The 27,678-nt window shown below is 45.7% G+C and overlaps 1 protein-coding gene across 1 annotated transcript in view; it reads right to left on the bottom strand.

Annotated features, from left to right (window-relative positions):
* Positions 1-5,775: 5,775 nt before the first annotated feature.
* PFDN6 (prefoldin subunit 6) overlaps positions 5,776-27,678 on the bottom strand; it is a 29,129-nt gene continuing 7,226 nt past the window's right edge. Inside the window, exons 4-6 of the mRNA XM_068134901.2 lie at positions 23,665-23,789; positions 7,356-7,522; positions 5,776-6,401 (exon numbers count right to left, since the gene is read on the bottom strand). Coding sequence (XP_067991002.1) covers positions 7,402-7,522; positions 23,665-23,789 — 246 coding nt within the window. The 3' untranslated portion in view covers positions 5,776-6,401; positions 7,356-7,401. The remainder of the gene's footprint in view (positions 6,402-7,355; positions 7,523-23,664; positions 23,790-27,678) is intronic.

Consider the following 27,678-nt stretch of genomic DNA (forward strand, 5'->3'; position numbering starts at 1 on the left):
TCTCCTTTACCACACCCTCTCTCCTTTACCACACCCTCTCTCCTTTAACCACACCCCTACAATCCTCGTCTCCATATTTCTAAATCATTCTCTCCAACTCGTCATTCTCTCTTTAACCATCATAATCTATTTATTCTTCCCTCATTCGATCCATTCACCCAAAACCCTCTTTTATTAGTTTTCATCATGATCGCCATTATTTTTGTTTCTATTAAGCCGGTGGTCCCACAAGCTAGCATTCAAGTTAAAGTTCACAAACCGTTTATCAAAACTTGCAAGAGAAAGATATAAAATGGCTTTCCTGGAATCATTTGATCCACATTCATGGTTTATCCACTTTGCTTCTCGTTCAATCCGAGTCGCTCTCTCCATGCTTCGACCCACTACAAGCACAGATTGAACAGTTGCTTTATCGTGTTCAATCCCCCGTTTCCATCCAATCGAGCATCTGAAACCAAAATCATTGAAGTCATAATGATTATTCAATGAATAAAACGTCAGATTTGTTTTGAAACGAACGAACCAGGACGTGAGAAGGATCGACTGCCCATGTGGTCCATGTTCCACGACCCATTTACAGCCCAACATCACCTTTACACAGATGGTAGTGCTAGAATCAATCAATCAACCCACCAACCATCGAACCTCCCATCAATCAATCAAACACCAATCCACCATCCCACCAACCATCGAACCTACCAATCAATCAACCAAAATCAGCCAATCAACCAACCCACCATCAATCAACCAACCCATCATCAACCAACCAACCCACCAACCATCGAACCTACCAATCAATCAACCAAACAAACAACCATCCAACCCCCCATCAACCAACATCAGCCAATCAACCCATCATCAACCAATCAACCAACCCACCATCAATCAATCAACCCACCATCAACCAATCAACCCATCATCAACCAATCAACCCATCATCAACCAACCGAGCATCCTCCACAACGAATCACACCACCATGGCCCCTCCAACCTCACAACCACCAGTTCTCCTCCTCCAACTCCCTTCCCCACTGACATCACTGTCTCACCTCATTCTCCTTTTGGACTTTGTGATGAAGACCTGTCAACGATCCATCACAGCCAAACATTATTTTTGTAAAGACCGTGGCGCCACCACCAACCAAGCGATTCCCCTCACAACCACCCCTCACACTCCTACCACCACTAGCCCCTCACCTCGCCCCTATCATCACCACCCATCCCGCTCTCCTTTTCCGCTTTGTGAATGAACACGAACTGTCAACGCTCCATTGCCACCATACATCATGTTTGTCCAGACTTTGGCCCAGTCTCAAAGCCATTTCACAACATGACCCAAGTGGGGCAGGTTTTTTTTTTGTATACAAGATCGAGGCTCATGAAGGAGCTAACATTAATCACACAAAAAGTCAAACCGACACATAAAACACAAAATAAGGGGAGCGGTTGACAAGATAGGGAGAGAGGGGGAAGGACACAAACACAACATTTGAGAGCAGGGACATCGAGAGAACTGTGGGATGGAGAGGGCTTGGGGGGAGAGGGGGGGGGGGGGTGGGAGAAGTATAAACACAAGGACTCCAAGGAGTTCCAGGAAAGAAGTTGGTATTTCAAAAAAGTGGATTTGGGGTGAAATTAGCGGGGGTAGAAAAGCTCAAGGTTTTGGAATGGGGGAAGATAAGAGATGGTGGTGAACAGCCGTTTTAAAGACCTGGAGGGAGGAGAGGGATTGAAGAGAGTGAGGGAGTTTGTTCCAGAGGCGGGAGAAAAGAGGGATGAAGGAGTGAAGGTGAGCAGAGAGTCTTGATTTTGGCAGTTTAACCATAAGAGGGTTGCAGGCAGATCTTGTGCGACCTGGAGGAATATTTGGGGGACAGCCTAGAGAGAGCTGGGGGAGCAAGGCCGGAGAGGAGTCGGTAGAAGACAGCAAGACCACCAACCTGCCTGCGGTAAGTGAAAGGCCCTCGGAGATAGCGTCATCGCGGGAGATTCCAATGATTCTGAAAGCTTTGGTTTCAACAGCGTGAAGACGAGCGAGGTGTGAGGCAGGAGCCCAGAGGGAGGAACAGTATTCCATTGAGCTGCGGATGAAAACCTTGTATGTGGTGAGGAGCTCAGGTGTGCCAAGGAAGGACTTCGCACGACGGAGCATGCCCAGTCGGCGACTGGCTTTGGAGGCCAGCTTGGAAATGTGGTTTTCCCAAGAAATATCATGGCAGATAGTGAGACCCAAAAGCTTGAGCGACAGAACTTCTTGGAGAGGATTGTTGAGAAAGTAGATGGGAGGGTTGTCCAGTCGATCTTTTCGGAGAGACATAGTAAGAGTGTGAGATTTCTCAGGATTGAAAGACATGTTCCACTTGTTTGACCAGTCTGTGCTTTTGTCCAGGTCTGCAGAGAGTGAGGAGGCTGCAGACTGCCGATCTGAGGGATGAGGAATGGAGCGGCAGAGAGTGGAGTCATCAGCAAAGAGATCGAGAGGATTTTCTAGAGTCGGAGAGATCATTGATGAAGACCAGAAAAAGCACAGGGCCCAGAACACTGCCTTGGGGAACTCCAGACAGAACAGGCAGGGGCGATGAGAGAAATCCATTCAGGGCCACACGTTGACGACAATCAGAGAGGAAGTCCGCAAGCCAAGTGTGGAGGTTTCCATGGATACCATAGGAGAAGAGTTTGGTGAGCAGAGCGGGGTGCCAGACCGTATCAAAGGCACGTGATATGTCAAGGGAGACAGCTCTGATTTCCTGTTTGGCATTGAGAACCTCCATCCATTGTTGAGACAGCAGAAGCAGCATGTCCAGAGTAGAATGACCTGGTCTGAATCCAAATTGATGATCGGAGATCAAGCCATTGGAGAAGAGGAAGGATTTGATATCCGAAGCAATGATGGATTCCATGACTTTGCTGATAATTGGGAGCAGGCTGATTGGTCTGTAGTTGCAAGGATCTGTTTTTGCACCTTTTTGTGTAAAGCGGTGATGTTTGCTGATTTCCAAGATGCTGGCAGATGACCTTGAGCAAATGAGAGGGTGAAGAGAACAGAGAGAGGGTGAGATAGAGCAGCAGAGCAGGATTTTAGGACCCGTGGGCTGATGCCGTCTGGTGCAGTTGCAGAATCAGAGTCGAGGTTTGACAAAAACTTCTCCACCTTGTCAGGAGAGAAGGACACAGAGTCCAGGAGCAGTTGGGTTCGCCTGGGTAAGGGGGAAACAGAGAGAGATGGGTTTGGGACACAAGATTTTGAGGCAAACACAGAGTTGAGGCATTTGGCTTTGTCACGTGCAGTGTCAACTGTGTAGCCATTTGAGGTGAGGAAGGGGATGGAGGGGGAACAAACACCAGAAAAGGATTTGACCAGACGCCACCAGGATTTGGAGGAAGGAGACAGGTTTGAGAGTTCATTCTTGAGTATGGAGAAATAGTGCTTCCTGGCACTCCTGACACACACTTGTTCTGAGCTTGGTGGAAGGAACTGAGATTGCCTTCAGTTGGATTTGCCTTCCAAGAGGCAAAGGCAAGTTGTTTCAGGGCAACTGCCTCACCACAAGATTCAGTGTACCATGGATGGGAGGAAGGGGAAGACAACTGAAGACGAGATGGGATAAATCTGGGCATGAGAGAGAGCAGTTTGCTTTGGAAGAATTGATGTCAGAGGCAGTAGAGATGGGAGACCAGTCCAGATGATTGATGGCTGCTTGCAGACCGTGCCAGTCAGCCTGAGTGAAATGCCAGACTCGTCGGCGCTGAGGAGGCTCTCTGAGAATGGCCAGAGAGATGTCCACTTTAACAAGCACATGATCAGAAGAACCGATTGGAGCAGAAGAAGAGCAGCAGACATTTGCAGGGAGGTTTGTCATAACCAAGTCTAGAAGAGAAGATACTCCATTGATTGAGATCCGAGTCGGGAAATTGACTGTGTCAGTCCCAATGAGTCACAGAAGTCCTTTGCTGAGGTGCCATGGCTGGTGAGAGAGGAACCCACACCCAGACAGCTGGCATGATGACAGTTGAAGTCGCCACATATGAGGAAGAGAGAGTTGGGATGCGTTGATGGAAGTTGGTCCATGTTGTCAAACAGGAAGATGTAAATGGAGTCATCACTGTTTGGAGGACGGTACAGAACACATATGAACAAAAGGTGGGAGCGGAGAGGAAGCCGTAGCCAGAGGTACTCCTGGGGGTTGGGTGGAGAGAGGACAGTGCAAGGAGAGTGAGGAAAATAGTTTTTGATAAAGATAGCAACCCCACCACCAGGACGAGGCTCAGGTCTATCATACCAGAGGAGGGAGTAACCAGGAAGAGATATTAAGGAATCAGAGACATCTTGAAGGAGGAAAGTTTCTGTTAAGCAGATCAAGTCTGGATTGTCAGAAGCAACCTGAGTGGAGAGATCAATCAGGTTTGAGCGAAGGCCCTGGATGTTTGAGGTCCATATCGTTAATGAGGAGAGAGGGGGAGCATTTGGTGCAGGAGAGGGGAGGGGAGGGGTTGGGTCAGATGAAGGATGAGAGGGGAAGGTAGGAAGAGCAGTTGACAGTGTGTCAGAGAATACAGAAGAGTTACAAGAAAGGGAAGGATGAGGAGGATGAAGGGTTTGATGGTGATGGGATGAGGCACAGTGAGGGGTTCTTTGAGGGGGGGGGGGCAGAGGAAAGTAGAAGGTTGGGGGAGGTGGAGGTATGAGATAGAAGGGAGATGAAGTGGGGAGGAGCAGCTTTCAGAAGGAGGTGGGAGGGGGGAGAATTGGAGAGGGATGGTATGGGGGGGAGAGTTGAAGGGGAGGGGTAGGAGGGGAGTTTTGAAGGGGAGGAGTTAGGGGGGATTTTTGGAGGGGAGGGGCAAGGGGGGAGTTTAGGAGGGAGGGGCAAGGGGGAAGGTTTGGAGGGGAGGGGCAAGGGGGGAGTTTAGAAAGTGGATGATTAATGAAAGACGAACATTGATAACAAATTGGGTTTTTTGTGATTTTTAAGTTAGAGATCCGTTTAAGAACGATGGAGGAGAGGTGGAATGAATTTGAATTTGGAGCATGTAGTGATTTAGAATTATAAGCGATTCAATATTTTTTTGAAGTAGAACGGGTTGGAGAGGAAATTGAAAAAAGCCTTTTAAATAGGAAGAAAAACAGTGTGTTGTAATATACCACTGGATAAAACACTGCAGGGGAAAGTTTAAACATATTTAAACAGAACCGTGAAGAACAATCTAATATTCACAAAAATACCAACGGGGAGAGGGAGCTTGGAGGGACAACCACGAGTCACGTGAACAGGGGAAAAGGTGTCAGCAAAAGGAACAGGGCAAAACAGATCTGGGGAATTGCGTGAAAATGGGGGTGAAATGGGGGTGAAACACGTGGTCGCAGAATGAACGAACAAAAAGGAAATGTAAAAAAAAAAAATTATTTTATTGGTTAAGAATTTAAACAAGGAAGTATGGGGTGAAAAGACTGGGAAAAGACTGAGAGAATGAGAGTAGAAGGACCACAATCGACCACTGGGAGAAAACAAGCCTCAAGGTAGGAATCTTTAAGAACAAGCCACAAGGCCGCAAAATACCGCGGCACAAAATACTCGACTATTATATACAGGTATGAAAGATTAACACCGATAATCTTCCAAGGGACGCATTTTAGGTACACACACGTAAGATAAATACAGTTTCAGAAATCCCATCAGTTTTGATAAAACTTCAGAAATCCCATCCTCGATGATATCATACACTATCAGGAGATAGCATGCCATGACTATGGATAACTGGAAGAGGGAAAAAACACAAAGTATTAAATCTTTATTGTGACTTAGCTCAATAATAACAGAAGAATCCCAAGTTATAATTAGCATTTTGGAAATCCACTTTGGGGCTCCCAAACGTAGCAAGTGTTATCCAATTAGGCTGACATTTGTCGGAACTGGCGATCCCAAATGTTTTTATTCTACCTTTTTCATTTAAGTGAACCAAGCAGTCTTTAATGTCTGAGCATGTAATGTAACGATGCCAAATATGATTTCATTGAAAATTCCATATTTAACACCAAGCAGATTTTCCTTCCTGCCAGGTATGGTGGCAAACCTCTTACAACAACTTATACACTGCACAAAAAAGAGCAACAAATAGTTTACTACAATCTTAGAACGTCTGACTTGTAACTAGGAATTACTCGTCACATCGTGAAAAGTGTCCAAATCAACAAATCTCTGAAAACTGTTCCTGTTAAAGAAACAACAAGTTATTTTCGGAATCAATTTTAAGATTGAAAGTTCATATTCTGAAGCATATTGTACCGTTCGTATGACGACGTGCATTTCAACCTGCTGACTTGCTCGATGTTCACAGTAGGGAGCAGGTTTCTTTCAGAGTTGCGGACACCATTACGAGTTCCAGTTTCCATCACATTTCAACTTCAGGAAAAGCAAATATCATTAACTTAAATGATTCTTTCTAAAATGCAACAGATGGATTCATGTCTAATGATTGGCTGACAGGATAGCTTGTACGCACACTCACCTCTGGGCAGTCTATCCTGTATTTGAATCCTGACTCAGCGATAAACCGTCATCTCGGTGTTTCATGCAGGGCCAGGCATCCATGTGTGTGCCGTCGATTGGATGGATGTCAAGCCAGGTGTCTGGAATGCCCGCATTAGGTGGTTGCCGTCAAAGATGCCACGGTGTCCTTTGTGAAAAGTAGGTGAGCTATCGCCAGAACCCTGGACAAATTACAAATTCCTGTCAAAATCGCTTTCAGTCGAACGTCAGGCTTGGCCAGCTGGTTCGTGAAAGACTTGGGCCAATAATGAACCCAGGCCTGTTGTGGCTAGCATCATTTGCTGATGCTGCAGCTGTGCCGCTGATGCAATTTCCCCTGTAAGTTAGAGAAACTATTTGGCCAGGGAGCCGCCGACAGCTCCCCTACTCTTCACGATGGACGCTGTGGGATTTTTAACGTCCACCTAATGGAGGCAGACGAGACACCTGCTTTAACATCTATCCGAGGGATGGCACTTGCATTGATGAATCGTCTTGACTGTGATACACCGGGATGGCAGTTTGTAGCTGGGTCAGGATTCAAAGCCAGGCTAGACAGCTCAGAGAAGTGCGTTCAAGATCACATGTACTTGTTTACAAAGAAATCAACCCCAGTAATTCATTTTTTAAAAATCATCACACAGCAAGAATAGAGAAAACGTATTATCCCTCAACTGTTTTGAGCAGTGTATTAAACAAGAGGACTGTCTTAATACAAAAAAAAAATCCAAACAGGAAAAATAAAAATAAAAAGGAAAACAAAAGAAAATTGTCCTGTCCCCTTCCCCCACAACCCCAAAACCCCAAAACAACCACCACTCTGCTTACTTTAATTTCACATTCCCATTACAATTCCTTGTCCTTATGCAGGGGGTCAGGAGCTTGCTGCAGCCTTGACCTGTGCCTTCTTTAGCTCTTGGTGGAGACGTGATAGGCTCTCTCTATGCTGTTCTGATTGCTTCTGCAAGTCCGTCAACTGGATTTCACATCGCTTCCTGGGGCATGGAGTGTGAGGAGGTTCCACAAAGAGAGAAAAAGAGAAAAGCTCAGTTGACATCTGAGGTATTCCACAGGTTTACCGAGGCAACTGCCAATATAAATACATTTTATTGTTATTATTCTGCACTTCTGTAGTTTGCAAAGGATTTCTATCATCATAATCATATTATAATTGAAGAAGTGTCTGTTTGTGTGCGTGCATATATTTGTGTGCATGCATATGTGTGTGTGCGTGCACATGTGTGTGTGCGTGCACATGTTTGTGTGCGTATATGTGTGTGTGTGTGTATAATCACGATTGTGTATAATCACGTATAATGTGTGCATATGTGAATGTCGTGTGTGTATGTGTGTATGTGTGTGTGTGTGTGTGTGTGTGTGTGTGTGTGTGTGTGTGTGTGTGTGTGTGTGTGTGTGTGTGTGTGTGTGTGTGTGTGTGTGTGTGAATAAAAGAGAGATAGAATTGTGAGGAACAGAAATGAAAAAACCAGATGTGTGTGATGATTGACATTTCTTTTGGTGAGGCTTCTGTTGATTTGTCATTATCTTTTGGTGGAAAATCCACCATACTGTTTCTCATATATTTATATGTTTATTCTTTGTTGATGTGATTCTAATGTGTTTGTTAAACTACATTTATATGATATTTTATGTTTGTTCAGCTACATTTCAAAGCATGAAAACCACAAACAATATAATTAATTGTAGAGTAACGGCTAGATGTTACAAGTTAAAAGAAACGAAAGAATTAATTACATGTAAAACCTCAAATATAGTTTGCCTATTGACCTGTAGCAAATGTGCGATGCAATATGTTGGTGCATTGATGGGTTGACTGACTGCCTGGATGCAACTGAGGTTGTGGATCTACTGATGTACCATCTATTGATGTGGATCCATGATCGAGGTTGTGGATCCGCTTTTTGGAGAGCTCTTGGGGTGAAAGGATCGAAACCTCGAGGAAGAACGGCGCCCAGCTGATGATCCGTGCAGTCGGGAAACGAGTCAATTGCTTACGGGTTAACGTTCTTGCTTTAGGTGGAGGAACTATGTTTGAGGTTTGCAATGATACTGTACAATTAATTAAGTGTGTGTGTGTGTGTGTGTGTGTGTGTGTGTGTGTGAGTGTGTGTGTGAGTGTGTCTGTGAATGAAAGAGAGGGATAGAATTGTGAGGAACAGAAATGAAAAAACGAGATGTGTGTGTGTGTGTGTGTGTGTGTGTGTGTGTGTGTGTCGTTGGTTGTCGTCTCCATAATTTGGGTTTTAGAAGGTGGGATAGAGCCCCCCCCCCCCCCACCCCCAAGGACTCCATGTACACACCCCTGTTTCAGTGAAGGATTGTGATCCATGGACTAAGTTGTAAAGTTTTGTTGTTCTCAGAGGACTAAGAGCCCTTGCTCCAAGGGCTCATTTCAGAATCGTCATTCTACCCTGTGTAACCTCCAACTGTAGTTCGTTTGTGATAATGTTCCCAGGGATGGTTTTTAAAATCTCTGAGGTTCTTCGTCATCGCTGTTGTGCCAATTATCACGGGTACAATTTTAACGCTCTTCAGCTTCCAGGATCTTTTCATTTCATTTTTGAGGTCCTGGTATTTGACCTTTTTCTTGATTTGCCAAAATCGCTGGGTACTGATATGTCAATCAGCAATGCTGTCTTTTGCTTTTCGTTCCTGAGTGCTATGTCTGGTCGCATTGCTTTGTTTTCTTATGTTCACGCTGGATGGGATCATCAGGTCATATGTGAGCATTATGTCCTTGTTTTCAATGATTACTTTTGGTTCATGTTGCCATGAGTTTTGTGGAACTGGGATATTGAAATTTCTGCAGATGTGCCAGTGGATTACTTGCTATACCTTGTTGTGCCTTTGGGTGTACAGCTGCTCTGTCATGAGTTTTTTACATCCCGATAGAAGGTGACTCGTGCTTTCTGTTTCTACCTTGCAGAACACTTCTCTGATTGACTCAGTCCCGCCATCTTTTTTAATCCATTCGTGTAGTGTCCCTGATCCTGGGCATTATTAATGATTTGTTCTCCGTCTCAGTTGAGCTGACCTCTTCTTAGCCATTCCAGTGATCCTTCTTTGTCTATCCCCAATCTGTCCAACTCTTTTATATTTCCATGCTCTTTTGTCATTCTCCCAGTTGTCATATATCTGCAGGTTACTCCCACCAGGGAGTAATGCATTCAGTCGTGTCCGTGTGTGTGTGTTCGTGTGTTTGTGTGTTTGTGAACAAGATATCTGGAAAAGTTCTGAACGGATTTGGATGAAAGTTGGTGGGATGATTGCCCTTGGGATAAGGAAGAATTGATTAGTTTTTGGCGAAGCTCAGGATATTATTCCCGATCCAGGAATTTTTTGAAGGATTTTTTTACCATTGGAAGATGGGGCTCATTTTTTTAAACATTATCTTCTATATATTCTATATTTAACATTGTGATATGAAAATAGTTTTCATATTTGTTAAAAATGTAGTTTAAACTCGTGGTTATGCGTTAGAGCGGTGTATATTTTTAGCAGCATAGTCTTCAATGTTCATTTTTTTTTTTTCTAATAAAGACATATTCTGTCATTTTAAAACCACCAAAGTGTGTATTAGGTTTCCCCGTTTCATAAAATGTATCGTTTGATACGAATAATGCTTTAAAACTGTTTATTGTTATTATTCTTTTTTTACCTCAAAAGAGAAATCAACATTTAGCGCAGCGAATGTCAATCGCGGTGTCAGTATTTGATGAACTTATAAAGACTTGGTTCCAGATTTGTCTGGAACATAGAGATCATTGATCTATTAGTCAAATAGATCAAAGATGTCAAAGAGAAGTCATAGAGAAGACTCATAGAGAAGTCATAGAGAAGAGAGTCATAGAGATCATTGATGAAGACCAGAAAAAGCAGAGGGCCCAGAACACTGCCTTGGGGAACTCCAGCTTGAACAGGAAGGGGAGATGAAAGAAACCCATTCAGGGCCACATGTTGACCATAACCAGAGAGGACGTCCACAAGCCGTGCATGTAGATTTCCATGGATACCATTGGAGGAGAGTTTGGTGAGCAGAGCAGGGTGCCAGACCATATCGAAGGCACGTCATATGTCAAGGGAGACAGCTCTAATTTCCTGTTTGGCATTGAGGACCTCCATCCATTGTTGAGACAGCAGAAGCAGCATGTCCAGAGTAGAGTGACCTGGTCTGTAACCAAATTGATGACCAGAGATCAAGCCATTGGACAAGAGGAAGGATTTGATATCCGAAGCAATGATGGATTCCATGACTTTGCTGATAATTGGGAGAAGGCTGATTGGTCTGCAGTTGCAAGGATCTGTTTTTGCACCTTTTTTGTGGAAAGCGGTAATGTTGGCCGATTCCCAAGCTGATGGCAGATGACCTTGAGCAAAAGAGAGGGTGAAGAGAACAGAGACAGGGTGAGATGGAGCGGCAGAGCAGGATTTTCGGACCCGTGGGCTGATGCCGTCTGGTCCAGTTGCAGAATCAGTCGAGAATTGACAGAAACTTCACCTTGTCAGGAGAGAAGGACACAGAGTCCAGAAGCAGCTGGGTACGACGGGTACAGAGAGGGACGGGTTTGGGACACAAGATTTTGAGGCAAACACAGAGTTGAGGCATTCAGCTTTTTCACGTGCGGAGTCAGCTGTGTAGCCGTTTGAGGTATGGGAGGGGATGGAAGGGGAACAAACGCCAGAAACAGATTTGACCAGACACCACCAGGATTTGGAAGAGGGAGACAGGTTTGAGAGTTCAGTCTTGAGAACAACAACACAACATGCATTTTAAAGGCCATTTTCCCTGCTAGAGCGGGGGTTAGCCTTGCGGTCCCCATGACAATCTTCTCCATTTTGCCCTATTTTCTGCATCTCTCCTTGTTAACCCCCTTGCCCGCATTTCTTCTTCCACCATATTTAGCCAAGTCTTTCTCGGTCTTCCCCATCTTCTACTCCTTCTACATTCATTTCCATCACTCTTCTCAACCAGTCACTTTCATCCTTCCTCAACACATGACCAAACCATCTCAACTTGTTCCTCTTCACAGCATCAATCACAGGCTCTATTCCCATCATCTTTCGCAATTCATCATTTGTCTTCCTCTCTCTCAACGATACTCCGCACATCCGTCGAGCCATTCGCATTTCCACCCTTTCCAACCTTCGTTGCTGCTCTACGTTCATTACCCATGTCTCGCTCCCATAAATCATAACACTTCTCACACATGCAGCATACACCTTTCCCTTCAGCTTCAACGACACTCCCCTCATCATCAGCACGCCACTCAATTCCCGAAACTTCTTCCGTGCACATCTCACTCAAGCAACCGTTGCCGAGTCTGATCCACCTTCTCCATTCAGCATGTCTCCGAGGTAGCAAAATGTTTTCACACCTTCCAGCTTCACGCCGTCTCCAAGATCCAACTCAACATTTCCTCCATCTGCAGCTCCCTCTGTGCACACCTTACATTTGAATGTAGCTGCCACACTGGTTAATGACCCTCTCAGACCACTATATTTTTGATGAACCCACTCAGCGCACATTGTACACTGAATGGAGTTCACACCGACACCCTTCCTACACACAGCACAGGGCCACTTCCCAGTTCTTTCCACCTCACCACATGCTTTACCACTTGCCATCACCTTCGTCTTTCCGATATTCACCTTCAGACCTTTTGTCTCCATACATTCCTTCCACGTGTTCATCTTTTCCTTCAGTCCATCCATACTTTCCGCAATCAACACCAGATCATCTGCATACAACAACTCCCACGGTAAACCCTCCTTTACGTTCTGAGCCAGCACCTCCATCACAGCTACAAATAGTAGTGGACTTAGTACCGACCCCTTATGCACTCCCACCTTCACCTCAAACTCACCACTGTTCCCGTCCTTCGTCCTTACAGCTGGGCGCGCTCTTTTGTACATTGCCATCACTACTCTGATCAACCATTCCTCCACTCCTAACTTCCTCAATGCCCATGTCAATACTTTGCGTGGAACCCGATCGAATGCTTTCTCCAGATCAACAAACCCAAGAAACAACTTCTTCCTCTTCTCCATGTACTTCACCTGCAACTGCCTTACAATGAAAAGCGCGTCTGTCGTTCCTCTTCCTGGCATAAATCCAAACTGCATTTCGTCGATCTTCACTTTCTTCCTTATCCTCCTCTCCAACACCCTTTCCAATACCTTCATTCCATGCTCCAATAACTTTATCGCTCGGTACGAGCCACACTCCAGAGGGTCACCTTTCCCCTTGTATAGAGGGACGAGGGTACTCAGTTCCCAATCCACTGGAATGCGGCCTTCTTTCACCACCAGATTACAGATCTCTGTCATTCTCTTCACACCCCAACTTCCTGCTGCCTTCAACATATCTCCCACAACTCCCGTCGGCCCTCCCGCTTTTCTACCCTTCATTGCTTTTATCGCTTCCTCAACTTCCTTCTCAGTTATCGTCTCTGCCGGTCCTAAAACTGTTTTTTTTTTTTTTTTTTTGTATACAAGATCGAGGCTCGTGAAAGAGCGAACATTAATCACACAGAAAGACAAACAGACACATAAAACAAATAACATCGGGAGCGGTAGACAAGATGGGGATAGAGGGGGAAGGACACAAATACAACATTTGAGAGCAGGGACCGAGAGACATGGAGACATCGAGAGAACTGTGGGAGGGTGAGGGCTTTGGGGGGAAGGCATGGGAAGGGGGGGGGGGGGGTGGGGTGGGAGAGGTATAAAACGTATGGACACTGCCAAGACTTCCAGGAAAGAAGTTGGAATTTCAAACAAGGTGGATCTGGGGTGAATTAGTGGGGGTAGAAAAGATCAAGGTTTTGGATGGGGGAAGATAAGAGATGGTGGTGAACAGCTGTTTTGAAGACCTGGAGGGAGGAGTGTGATTGAAGTGAGAATGGGAGTTTGTTCCAGAGGCGGGAGAAAAGAGGAATGAAAGAGTGAAGGTGAGCAGAGAGCCGAGATTTCGGCAGTTTAACCATCAGAGGGTGGCTGGCAGATCTTGTGCGACCTGTAGGAATATTTGGGGGACAGAGCACAGAGAGAGCTGGGGGAGCAAGGCCGGAGAGGAGTCGGTAGAAGACAGAAAGACCACCTACCTGCCTGCGGTGAGTGAGTGAAAGGCCCTCAGAGATAGCTTCATCGCGGGAGATTCCAATGATTCTGAAAGCTTTGGATTCAACAGCGTGAAGCCGAGCCAGGTGTGAGGCAGGAGCACCAGCCCATAGGGGAGAACAGTATTCCATTGAGCTGCGGATGAAAGCCTTGTATGTGGTGAGGAGCTCAGGTGTGCCTAGGAAGGACTTCGCACGACGGAGGATGCCCAGTCGGCGACTGGCTTTGGAGGCCAGCTTGGAAATGTGGTTTTCCCAAGAAAGATCATGGCAGATGGTGAGACCCAAAAGCTTGAGCGACAGAACTTCTTGGAGAGGATTGTTGAGAAAGTAGATGGGAGGGTTGTCCAGTCGATCTTTTCGGAGAGACATAGTAAGAGTGTGAGATTTGTCAGGATTGAAAGACATGTTCCACATGTTTGACCAGTCTGTGATTTTGTCCAGGTCTTCAGAGAGTGAGGAGGCTGCAGACTGCCGATCTGAGGGAAGAGGAATGGAGCGGCAGAGAGTGGAGTCATCAGCAAAGAGATACAGAGGATTTTCCAGAGAGTCGGAGAGATCATTGATAAAGACCAGAAAAAGCACAGGGCCCAGCACACTGCCTTGGGGAACTCCAGCCTGAACGGGAAGGGGAGATGAGAGAAATCCATTCAGGGCCACACGTTGACTACGACCAGAGAGGAAGTCCGCAAGCCATGCATGGAGATTTCCATGGATACCATAGGAGGAGAGTTTGGTGAGCAGAGCTGGGTGCCAGACCGTATCGAAGGCACGTGATATGTCAAGGGAGACAGCTCTGATTTCCTGTTTGGCATTGAGGACCTCCATCCATTGTTGAGACAGCAGAAGCAGCATGTCCAGAGTAGAGTGACCTGGTCTGAAACCAAATTGATGATCAGAGATCAAGCCATTGGAGAAGAGGAAAGATTTCATATCCGAAGCAATGATGGATTCCATGACTTTGCTGATAATTGGGAGCAGGCTGATTGGTCTGTAGTTGCAAGGATCTGTTTTTGCACCTTTTTTGTGTAAAGCGGTAATGTTTGCTGATTTCCAGGATGCTGGCAGATGACCTTGAGCAAAAGATAGGGTGAAAAGAACAGAGAGAGGGTGAGATAGAGCGGCAGAGCAGGATTTTAGGACCCGTGGGCTGATGCCATCTGGTCCAGTTGCAGAATCAGAGTCGAGGTTTGACAAAAACTCCTCCACCTTGTCAGGAGAGAAGGTCACAGAGTCCAGGAGCAGTTTGGTTCGACTGGGAAAGGTGGGAACAGAGAGAGATGGGTTTGGGACTAAGGATTTTGAGGCAAACACAGAGTTGAGGCATTCGGCTTTGTCACGTGTGATGTCAACTGTGTGGCCATTTGAGGTAAGGGAGGGGATGGAGGGGGAACAAACACCAGAAACGGATTTGACCAGACGCCACCAGGATTTGGAGGAAGGAGACAGGTTTGAGAGTTCATTCTTGAGTGAGGAGAGATAGTGCTTCCTGGCACTCCTGAGGGTAGACACACACTTGTTCCGAGCTTGGTGGAAGGAACTGAGATTTCCTTCAGTTGGATTAGCCTTCCAAGAGGCAAAGGCAAGTTGTTTCAGGGCAACTGCCTCACCACAAGATTCAGTGTACCATGGACGGGAGGAAGGGTAAGACAACTGAAGGCGAGATGGGATAAATCTGTGCATGAGAGAGATCAGTTTGCTTTGGAAGAATTCCCAGGAAGAATTGATGTCAGAGGCAGTGGAGATGGGAGACCAATCCAGACGATTGATGGCTGCTTGAAGACCGTCCCAGTCGGCCTGAGTGAAATGCCAGACTCGTCGACGCTGAGGAGGCTCTCTGAGAATGGCCAGAGAGATGTCCACTTTGACAAGCACATGATCAGAAGAACCGATTGGAGCAGAAGAAGAGCAGCAGACATTAGCAGGGAAGTTAGTCATAACCAAGTCTAGAAGAGAAGATACTCCATTGGCTGAGATCCGGGTCGGGGAATTGACAGATTGTGTCAATCCCAGTGAGTCACAGAAGTCCTTTGCTGAGGTGCCATGACTGGTGAGAGAGGAACCCACACCCAACCAGGTGGCATGATGACAATTGAAGTCACCACATATGAGGAAGAGAGAGTTGGGATGAGTGGATAGAAGTTGGTCCATGTTGTCAGACAGTCAAATGTAGATGGAGTCATCACTGTTTGGGGGACGGTACAGAACACATATGAACAAAAGGTGGGAGCGGAGAGGAAGCCGTAGCCAGAGGTACTCCTGGGGGAGAGGAGGAGAGAGGGCAGTGCAAGGAGAGTGAGGAAGAGAGTTTTTGATAAAGATAGCCACCCCACCACCAGGCCGAGGCTCAGGTCTATCATACCGGAGGAGGGAGTAACCAGGAAGAGATATTAAGGAATCAGAGACATCTTGAAGGAGGAAAGTCTCTGTTAAGCAGATCAAGTCTGGATTGTCAGAAGCAACCTGTATGGAGAGATCAGTCAGGTTTGAGCGAAGGCCCCGGATGTTTGAGGTCCATACCGTTAATGAAGAGAGAGGGGGAGCATCGGGTACAGGACAGGGGAGGGGAGGAGTAGGGTAAGATGAAGGATGAGAGGGGGAGGTAGGGAGAGCAGTTGTTAGTGTGTCAGCGATTGCAGAAGAGTTCCAAGAAAGGGAAGGATGAGGAGGATGAAAGGTTTGAAGGTGAAGGGATGAGGCACAGTGAGGGGTTGTTTGAGGGGGGGCAGAGGAAAGAAGAAGGTTGGGGGGGGGGGTGGAGGTATGAGATAGAAGGGAGACGAAGTGGGGAGGAGGCAGCTTTGAGGAGGAGGGGAGAGGAGGGAGAATTGGAGAGGAATGGTATGGGGGGAGATTTGAATGGGAGGGGTTGGGGGGGAGTTTTGAAGGGGAGGAGTGAGGGGGGAGTTTAGGAGGGGAAGGGCAAGGGGGGAGTTCAGGAGTGGAAGGGCAAGGGGGGAGTTCAGGAGTGGAGGGGTAGGGGGGGAGTTTAGGAGTGTAGGTGGAAGGGGAGGGATTTGGATGGGAGGGGCAAGAGGGGAGTTTAGAAAGTGGATGATTAATGAAAGACGAACATTGAAAACAAATTGGGTTTGTTGTGATTTTCAAGTTAGCAATCCGGTTCAGAATGATGGAGGAGGGATGGAATGAATGTGAATTTAGACCATGTAGTGAGGGAGACGTATAAGATATTGAATTTCTTTTTTTTGAGGTGGAATGAGTTGGAGAGGAAATTGAGAAAAGCCTTTTAAATAGGAAGAAAAACAGCGTGTTGTAAAATACCACTGAGTAAAACACTGAAGGGGAAAGGTTATACATATTTAAATAATATTTAAACAGAACCGTGAACAATCTTATGTGCACAAAAATACCAACGGGGGGAGAGCCGAGAGGGACCACCACGAGTCACGTGAAGGGCAAACGGTGGATGGGAAGGAGCTAATGGGGGCGGGGCGAACAGCACACCTGGACAGAAAATACAGGATGAGTCAACAGTACACGTGGAGAAAGGAAAATAAATGTTTTTGGTTTTTTTTTTTTTTTTTGGTTTTTGGGGGTGGGGGGGGGGGGGGGAGGTGGGGATTTAGAACGTTAGACAGAGTATTATGTTCGGGGTAGAAGTGAAAAAAACTAAGAGCAAAGCAAAACACGATTAAGATAACAAACACCGACGGGGGTACAACTCCAAGGCCGCACACGAGGAGCAGAACGCGATTAAATAATTACAAGTTACAGGAAATTCAAACCAAAAGTAACTATAATCAAAACAATAACGCATGGACGATAAAATAACGAGTTGAAATTTGACAATCTATCTGGGGAAATGGGGGAGAAACACGTGGTCGAAGAACGAACGAACGAACGAATAAGAATGAATAAACGAATGAGAACAGAGAAGGAAATGGGTTTTTTTTGGATTTTTTTGAGTTGTGATTTACACAAGGAAGAGGGCTATGGGGTGAAAAGATTGGGAAAACAGAGAACGAAAGTTATTGGATCACAAAAACACGGACCGCTGAGAGAAAAACAAAGCCTCAAGGTTGTACAGTGTTCACTGTACAACTACAAGGCCTCAAAACACGACCCGAATTAACACAATTATCAATACAGGTATGAAAGATTTGCACCGAAAATCTTCGTCGGGAGACAATATATACACCATAAAATAAATAGTTATAACGAAAATACAAATGGGAACAATTACTTAACTTCGATTTCGATGGATAGCATGGAGAGCTGAGAATAAACGAACCCTCGCCAGCAAGACCGGAAACGGAAACGCACGTTACTCTCCATGTTGCCATCCCATTCATTCTCTGTATTCAACAGCATTTCCATATATCTTTTCCATCTTCCTTTAATTCCATCTGGGTCGACAACGATTTGTCCCACTTCATCCTTCAAGCAGCTCACCCCCATCACATCACACCTCTCTTTCGCTATCTGCTTTGCAATCCTGAATACTGCTTTCTGACCCTCTTCCGAATCCAAGCGTTCTCCGAACATTTTCCTACATGTCTCCTGCGCCTTTGCTACCTCTTTCTTTGCAGCCTTCCTGGCTGCCTTATAACTTTCATGCTCTGCTGTTTCTGCTCCCGTACCCTTCACCTTCTGCCACTCCTTGAACTTCTTCCTCTTCTCGTCAATCCTCTTTCCAACTTCATCATCCCACCGCCATGTTTCCGAGTGCCTCGGTGGTCCTTTTGTCCATCCACATACCTCACCAACGGCTCCCAACAGACTAGCTTTCATTGACATCCAACCACTTTCAAGCTCAACCACATCATCCTCGACCCTACTCAGCCTCTCTTTTAATGCCTCCCTTACTGTCACCTCTTTCAACCTCCACACCTTCATTCTCGGTTGGTACTTCACCCGCCGAGCTCTCCTCGCACCTTTCACCCTTACGTAGCAGCCAACCAAGTGGTGCTGTGAAACAGCCTCCTCCCCTGGGATCACCTTTGTGTCTCGGAGGTGCCCCCTATCTCGCCTACGCACCATCAGGTAGTCAACGGTTGTCGTCGACCCACCTGACGTGTATGTAACAAGCTTATTATCCTCTTTCTGGAACTGAGTATTACAAATCAACAAATCAGCTCCATCAGCAAACTCCAAAATCCTTTCACCTTCTCCATTTCTCACACCATATCCGTAACCCCCATGAACTCCATCAAAACCATCCATACTCCTTCCCACATGTCCATTTAGGTCTCCTCCTACCACAACAACTTCCTCATCTTTCACGTTTTCCATCAGCTTCTCTATCGCACACCAGAACTTGTCCTTCTCTTCATCGCTTCGACCAACCTGCGGAGCATATCCCGAGATGACGTTCACTAAGAGCTTTCCAATCATCATTTTCACCATCATCAACCTATCACTCACTCTAGTCACACTCACCACAATGTCTACAAACTCCTCAGAAAACAAGACACCAACACCATTCACGCCCTCCGGGCACCCTTGCCACACAACCTTGTATTTCTGTATTTCGGTCTTGAGAATGGAGAGATATTGTTTCCTGGCTCTCCTGAGGGTGGACACACACTTGTTCCGGGCTTTGTGAAAGGAAATGAGATTGCCTTCCATTGGATTTGCCTTCCTGGAGGTGAAGGCAAGTTGTTTCAGGGCAACTGCCTCACCATAAGATTCTGTGTACCATGGATGGGAGAAAGGGTATGACAACTGAAGACGAGATGGGATAAATCTGTGCATGAGAGAGAGAGCAATTTACTTTGGAAGAATTCCAAGGATGAGTTGATGTCAGAGGCAGTCGAGATGGGAGACCAGTCCCGATGATTGATGGCTGCTTGAAGACCGTGCCAGTCGGCCTGAGTGAAATGCCAGACTCGTCGACGTTGAGGAGGCTCTCTGAGAATGGCCAGATAGATATCCACTTTGACAAGCACATGATCAGATAAACCGATTGGAGCAGAAGAAGAGCAGCAGACATTTGCAGGGAAGTTAGTCATAACCAAGTCGAGAAGAGAAGATGCTCCGTTGACTGAGATCCGGGTCGGGAAATTGACAGATTGTGTCAGTCCCAATGAGTCGCAGAAGTCCTTTGCTGAGGAGCCATGGCTGGTGAGATGTACCCACACTGTCGCTCTGTGGAACCCACACTGTTTCTGTCGAACAAGCTTTTGGGTCTCACTATCTGCCATGATCTTTCTTGGGAAAACAACATTTCCAAGCTGGCCTCCAAAGCCAGTCGCTGAATGGGCATCCTCCGTCGTGCGAAGTCCTTCCTTGGCACACCTGAGCTCCTCACCACATACAAGGCTTTCATCCGCAGCTCAATGGAATACTGTTCCCCCCTCTGGGCCGGTGCTCCTGCCTCACACCTCGCTCGGCTTCACGCTGTTGAAAAACCAAAGCTTTCAGAATCATTGGAATCTCCTGCAATGAAGCTCACTCCGAGGGTCTTTCACTCACTCATCGCAGGCAGTTTAGTGGCCTTTCTGTCTTCTACCGACTCCTCTCTGGCCTTGCTCCCCCAGCTCTCTCTGTGCTCTGTCCCCCAAATATTCCTACAGGTTGCACAAGATCTGCCAGCAACCCTCTTATGTTTAAACTGCCAAAATCTAGGCTCTCTGCTCACCTTCACTCTTTCATTCCCCTTTTCTCCCGCCTTTGGAACAAACTCCCCCACTCCCTTCAATCCCACTCCTCCCTCCAGGTCTTTAAAACAGCTGTTCACCACCATCTCTTATCTTCCCCCATCCAAAACCTTGATCTTTTCTACCCCCGCTAATTCACCCCATACACTTTTTTGAAATTCCAACTTCTTTCCTGGAAGTGTCCATATGTTTTATACCTCTCCCACCTCCCCCCAAGCCCTCTCCCTCCCACATTTTTCTCGATGTCCCTGCTCCCAAATGTTGTGTTTGTGTCCTTCCCCCTCTCTCCCCATCTTGTCTACTGCTCAAATTATTTTGCGTTTTATGTGTTGGTTTGACTTTTTGTGTGATTAATGTTAGCTCTTTCATGGGCCTCGATCTTGAAAACAAAAAAACAACCCCCCAGCCAGCTGGCATGATGACAATTGAAATCACCACATATGAGGAAGAGAGAGTTGGGATGAGTAGATGTTATCATGATAACATTGTTCCACGTTATCAGACAGCGAGATGTAGATGGAGTCATCACTGTTTGGTGGACGGTACAACACACATATGAACAAAAGGTGGGAGCGAAGGGGAAGCCGTAGCCAGAGGTACTCCTGGGGGTGAGGTGGGGAGAGGGCAGTGCAGGGCGAGTGAGGAAGAGAGTTTTTGATAAAGATAGCAACTCCACCTCCAGGACGAGGCTCAGGTCTATCATACCGGAGGAGGGAGTAACCTGGGAGAGATACCAAGGAATCAGAGACATCATGAAGGAGGAAAGTTTCTGTTAAGCAGATCAAGTCTGGTCTGTCAGAAGCAACCTGTATTGAGAGATCAGTCAAGTTTGAGCGAAGGCCCCGGATGTTTGAGGTTCATACCGTTAAAGAAGAGGAAGGGAAAGCATCGGATCGGATATTTCTCTGAAATGACGAGGAAGGGGGAGGATCGGATATTTCTCTCTATGTGTACATGTTTGGTATAGCACCGCTTCCGGTGGGAGGGAGTGTTAGAAGTCACCCTAAATTATGCCCATGCCGGGGGAATTAAACCGTCCGTAATGCCAAGAGAATTGCCCCATCCATATTAAGAACGTGTTCTTCATCAGTTGCATTGAAACACAAAACGTCTGAAAAACGGTGGTTCAAGCTCAACTTAAAAGTCGAGTTATTGCAAAAGTTGTCACCAAAATTAAAAGTTCATTTTGAAAAATACTTTTCAAAATGCAACAATAGTTCTTTTGAAGGAGACCTGGAAATAGTTTTTCGACAAATTTACTTCATTGTTTTACTGGAGGTTTTACTGGCCTGGCTTTGCTTTGCTAGAATTTATCCGTTTATGCGTTGGTCTGTTTTGCATTCCCATCTAAGTGCAGCTCATGATGCAGGGTTCCCAGCTTCAAATCCCGAATCCCATGTTGATTTGTTTGTCGTCTGCTCGTGTCCTTGTGTTTCATTCAAAAGTACACCGATATCTCACAATTTCCCTGTCCTACAGATAATATACTGAACATACAAGCTCCGCCATGTGACTTTGTCCATGTCGTTGGATTTATTTTAATAGATCAATCCGCATTCACTTTCAGATTGATAATTAAATAAAAGACCAAATAGGAGGCATTGGAGCCATCAGGAGGAATAGACTAGACGTATTTATGGAAAAAGGCCATGCATAAGCTTCTAGGTGCATTTTTGGGTAAAAGTTGGGAACCTCACTTTTTAACATAATTAGGGTATGCTGAATTCGATTAACCCGGTTCCCAAGCCGAATCTTGAGTTTTTGACCTTCTAATTAGCATAAACAAAATGGCCGCCAAATTGCCATTTTTTGACATTCTTGGGACAAGCATTTATATATCATGTACATGCAGCTCTATGTGTTATACACCAATTGATGCTGTTTTAAACAATCTACCGAGAAGTTTGTCCACAGCACTGCTACCATTTCAAGCAATTAACTGGGTATGGCACCAAATCCTATTTTGCAAATCACACCAAACGAACATCATGGAAAGTCTTCAAAGAGCACCATAAACTGCTGAAGAACTTGGGCATTGGTGAACTCACAAAGCAGACAATCAAATCTGCAGAAGCATTCGTCTGCAGAATGTACAATGTGCACAGAACAGCCTCTGTCGATTCAGCACGACATATGTTGTTCTTCAAGACTGGTAAACCAGAAGCAATGTCACCGACAAGTGATGCTCTTCATTTCCATTTGATGTGAGTGCACGATCAAGCCATGGTATGGAGAAATGCTCATTGTGCCATACCTGACCTTCCTGCACCTGTGGAATTGGGATGGAAACGTGGCGATTCAGGACTAGAGCCTATTCTGATGTCACCGAGTCCAATCCCAGAAAGTTGCCTCGAGATGATTTGTTGTGCATGCCAGAAGCAATGCAAGACTCTGCGCTGCAAAGGTCGCTATTCAGAGTTGAGGTGCACATCAATGTGTGCCTGTCAGCAACAGAGTGATGATCAGACCCCTTGTATGAATTTGATGTAGTTTGGCAAAACAACATGTGTGACATTCCTGAATGTTTGGGCTTCATGGCCATGTGTACTTAATTTTAGAATAAATGGTTGTATGAAACAGTCTTATTAAAACCATTTCCCATTTTATAGTGTCCAATTTCAATATCAGTTTGAATGTCTCTTTCAATATGTCACCAACCATAATATAGACAAGACAGATTTATGAAAAAAGGCCATGTATAAGCTTCTAGGTTCATTTTTTGGTAAAGGTTGTAAAGTTAAAGTAAAAGAGCTGCACGTATGTACATAATATATAAATGCTTATTCAAAGAAATTGTCCAAAAAATGGCAATTTGGCAGCCATTTTGTTTATGCTAATTAGGTCAAAAAACTCAAAATTCGGCTTGGGAACCAGGTTAATCGAATTCAGCATACCCTAATTATGTTAAAAAGTGAGGTTCCCAAATTTTACCCAAAAATGCACCTAACATTCACATTTCTCAGCAATCCGTCCAGTCTAGAACCCAGATAGGTAAAGATGGAGTCATCAGGAAGAACCTGGACTGGATTTGAGATTCGGCTGCTACTCCTCTACCCTCAGTCCCATCCATGTGCAGCCAAGTGAGCATTATCAAGTTTTTTCAGGCGTTCACCTCTCTCGAGGCACATGGAAACGATCATAAGCAAATGCCTTCTTCCGATTATTATTATCAATCAACAGAGGCAGGTAACAATTGTTTTTTTTGGCAGGACAAGATGATCTGAAGCAAACACATCTGCAAAACATCAAAAGCGCACGCATGCACGCACGCACGCACGCACGCACACACACACACACACACACACACACACACACACACACACACACACACACACACACACACACACACACACACACACACACACACACACGACTTACTTCTCAGCAGTTATGTACTCCAATCGCTTCCCAACTGTTGACTTCGCTTCTTCCAGGTCCTGCTTAACTAGCACTGGTCCCACCAACTTGTATACCGTGTTGGTCTCATCCAACAAGTCCAGTTCCTGATGTGAAACAAACATGAAGATAGTTGTGGAAATTATTGATTTCGTAGTGCTGAAAACAATTAACACAGGTAAACAGTTCAATTACACTTTGAAGTGAACTTCACGAGACCCTGTCCAGTGTCCACCAATAGCCTATGCACAAGCCATATGGTACTGGGTTGGCATTTCAGAGGTTGTGGGTTCAAATCCAGTTGGTCAGCAGTATCAAATATTTGGATTCTAATCCTGAGAAGGTCAAGCTAATTTCACAACTGCCAAGTTGAAATGTGAGTAAAAACAAGACCGACAGTCTAACATCGGTGTAGCTGCGCTTGTTTGATAGTTTAGTTGAAGAGGACAGTATGACCTGGGAGGGGATACCAGAAACCAGTTAGCAAATAATGAATTACATTTTTTTGACCACGCATGGACAGCCGGTTTGTGAATGACTTGGGTAAAAAACGGCGAATGGGAAACGATGAACCAATAAATTCCACATTCCTGTGCCACCTTCAGTCGAAGGTCAGACATGGACAGCCGATTCGTGAATGACTTGGGTAAAATAATGGGGAATGGCAAACAATGAACCAATGAATTCCACATTCCTGTGCCACCTTCAGTCGAATATCAGACATGGACATCCGGTTCGTGAAGGACTTGCACAATAAACGTACCACGTATGAATGTTGCTCGATCCAGTCAACGGCTAAACTGCAAACGGGGAATCCACGAATGTCATGGATTGAAACCCTTACGTCATTTCCTCATTTGCTTTAAACTCAATATCTCTATACTTTTATTCCAAACAGCCTCATTCATCATTGCAATAACAAATTAATACTATACAACACAACAACAACAACATGCATTTTAAGGCCATTTTCCCTGCAAGAGCGGGGGTTAGCCTTGCGGTCCCCATGACAATCTTCTCCATTTTGCCCTATTTTCTGCATCTCTCCTTGTTAACCCCCTTGCCCGCATTTCTTCTTCCAACATCTTTGGCCAAGTCTTTCTCGGTCTTCCCCATCTTCTACTCCTTCTACATTCATTTCCATCACTCTTCTCAACCAGTCACTTTCATCCTTCCTCAACACATGACCAAACCATCTCAACTTGTTCCTCTTCACAGCATCAATCACAGGCTCTATTCCCATCATCTTTCGCAATTCATCATTTGTCTTCCTCTCTCTCAACGACACTCCGCACATCCACCGAACCAATCGCATTTCCACCCTATCCAGCCTTCGTTGCTGCTCTACATTCATGACCCATGTCTCGCTCCCATAAATCATAACACTTCTCACACATGCAGCATACACCTTTCCCTTCAGCTTCAACGACACTCCCCTCCTCGTCAGCACGCCACTCAGTTCCCGAAACTTCTTCCATGCACATCTCACTCGAGCAACCGTTGCCGAGTCTGGTCCACCTTCTCCATTCAGCATGTCTCCGAGGTAGCAAAATGTTTTCACACCTTCCAGCTTCAAGCCGTCTCCAAGATCCAACTCAACATTTCCTCCATCTGCAGCTCCCTCTGTGCACACCTTACATTTGAGTGTAGCTGCCACACTGGTTAATGACCCTCTCAGACCACTACATTTTTGATGAACCCACTCAGCGCACATTGTACATTGAATGGAGTTCACTCCGACACCCTTCCTGCACACAGCACATGGCCACTTCCCAGTTCTTTCCACCTCACCACATGCTTTACCACTTACCATCACCTTCGTCTTTCCTATATTCACCTTCAGACCTTTTGTCTCCATACATTCCTTCCACTTGTTCATCTTTTCCTTCAGTCCATCCATACTTTCCGCAATCAACACCAGATCATCTGCATACAACAACTCCCACGGTAAACCCTCCTTTACGGTCTGAGCCAGCACCTCCATCACAGCTACAAATAGTCGTGGACTTAATACCGACCACTGATGCACTCCCACCTTCACCTCAAACTCACCACTGTTCCCGTCCTTCGTCCTTACAGCTGTGCGCGCTCTTTTGTACATTGCCATCACAACTCTGATCAACCATTCCTCCACTTCTAACTTCCTCAATGCCCATGTCAATACTTCACGTGGAACCCTATCGAATGCTTTCTCCAGATCAACAAACCCAAGAAACAACTTCTTCCTCTTCTCCATGTACTTCTCCTGCAACTGCCTCACAATAAAGAGCGTGTCTGTCGTTCCTCTTCCTGGCATAAATCCAAACTGCATTTCGTCGATCTTCACCTTCTTCCTTATCCTCCTCTCCAACACCCTTTCCAATACCTTCATTCCATGCTCCAATAACTTTATCGCTCGGTACGAGCCACACTCCAGAGGGTCACTTTTTACTTTCCAATACCTTGGAGGCATCAGGTCAAGATGGTCATCATCATCGGCATCATCGGCATCGGCATCATCAACATCATCATCGGCATCATCATCGGTCAGATGGTCATCAAGATGGTCATCAGGTCAAGACTCCCCTTGTATAGAGGGACAAGGGTACTCAGTTCCCAATCCCCTGGAATGTGACCTTCTTTCACCACCAGATTACAGATCTCTGCCATTCTCTTCACACCCCAACTTCCTGCTGCCTTCAACATATCTCCCACAACTCCCGTCGGCCCTCCCGCTTTTCTACTCTTCATTGCTTTTATCGCTTCATCAACTTCCTTCTCAGTTATCTTCTCTGCCGGTCCTAAAACTGGGTTACTCTCTATGTTGCCATCCCATTCATTCTCTGTATTCAACAGCATTTCCATATATCTTTTCCATCTTCCTTTAATTCCATCTGGGTCGACAACGATTTGTCCCACTTCATCCTTCAAGCAGCTCACCCCCATCACATCACACCTCTCTTTCGCTATCTGCTTTGCAATCCTGAATACCGCTCTCTGACCCTCTTCCGAATCCAAGCGTTCTCCGAACATTTTCCTACATGTCTCCTGCGCCTTTACTACCTCTTTCTTTGCAGCCTTCCTGGCTGCCTTATAACTTTCATGCTCTGCTTTTTCTGCTCCCGTACCCTTCGCCTTCTGCCACGCCTTGAACGTCTTCCTCTTCTCGTCAATCCTCTTTCCAACTTCATCATCCCACCACCATGTTTCCAAGTGCCCCGGTGGTACTTTTGTCCATCCACATACCTCACCAACGGCTCCCAACAGACTATCTTTCATTGACATCCAACCACGTTCAAGCTCAACCACATCATCCTCGACCCTACTCAGCCTCTCTTTTAATGCCTCCCTTACTGTCACCTCTTTCAACCTCCACACCTTCATTCTCGGTTGGTACTTCACCCGCCGAGCTCTCCTCGCACCTTTCACCCTTATGTCGCAGACAACCAAGTGGTGCTGTGAAACAGCCTCCTCCCCCGGGATCACCTTTGTGTCCCGGTGGTGCCCCCATCTCGCCTACGCACCATCAGGTAGTCAACAGTTGTCGTCGACCCACCTGACGTGTATGTAACAAGCTTATTATCCTCTTTCTGGAACTGAGTATTACAAATCAACAAATCAGCTCCATCAGCAAACTCCAAAATCCTTTCACCTTCTCCATTTCTCACACCATATCCGTAACCCCCATGAACTCCCTCAATTTGTCATGAAACAAATTAATACTATGGCGTTAATATATCAAAATACAATGTTAAATCACAATTGTATCAAGATATTATCAAACCATCGAACCGTCATCATCTGTTCACTTCTGGATTCGGGAGCAAGGTCCGTGTCGATCGCATTTAAAAATCACAATTGCATTGAGGAATTTCTGAAACCTCCTACCTACCTTATGACACCCACTGGGACACCAAAACGTTCCATGCAAGATTATTATTGTAATGTTTGTGGAGGTAGATGATGGAATCCCATAGTACAGATAGGATTGTATAGCATGGACCTATATATACCTAT

Source organism: Myxine glutinosa, chromosome 13 (genome assembly GCF_964187855.1).
Source record: "Myxine glutinosa chromosome 13, kmMyxGlut1.1, whole genome shotgun sequence".
Lineage (NCBI taxonomy): Eukaryota > Metazoa > Chordata > Myxini > Myxiniformes > Myxinidae > Myxine > Myxine glutinosa.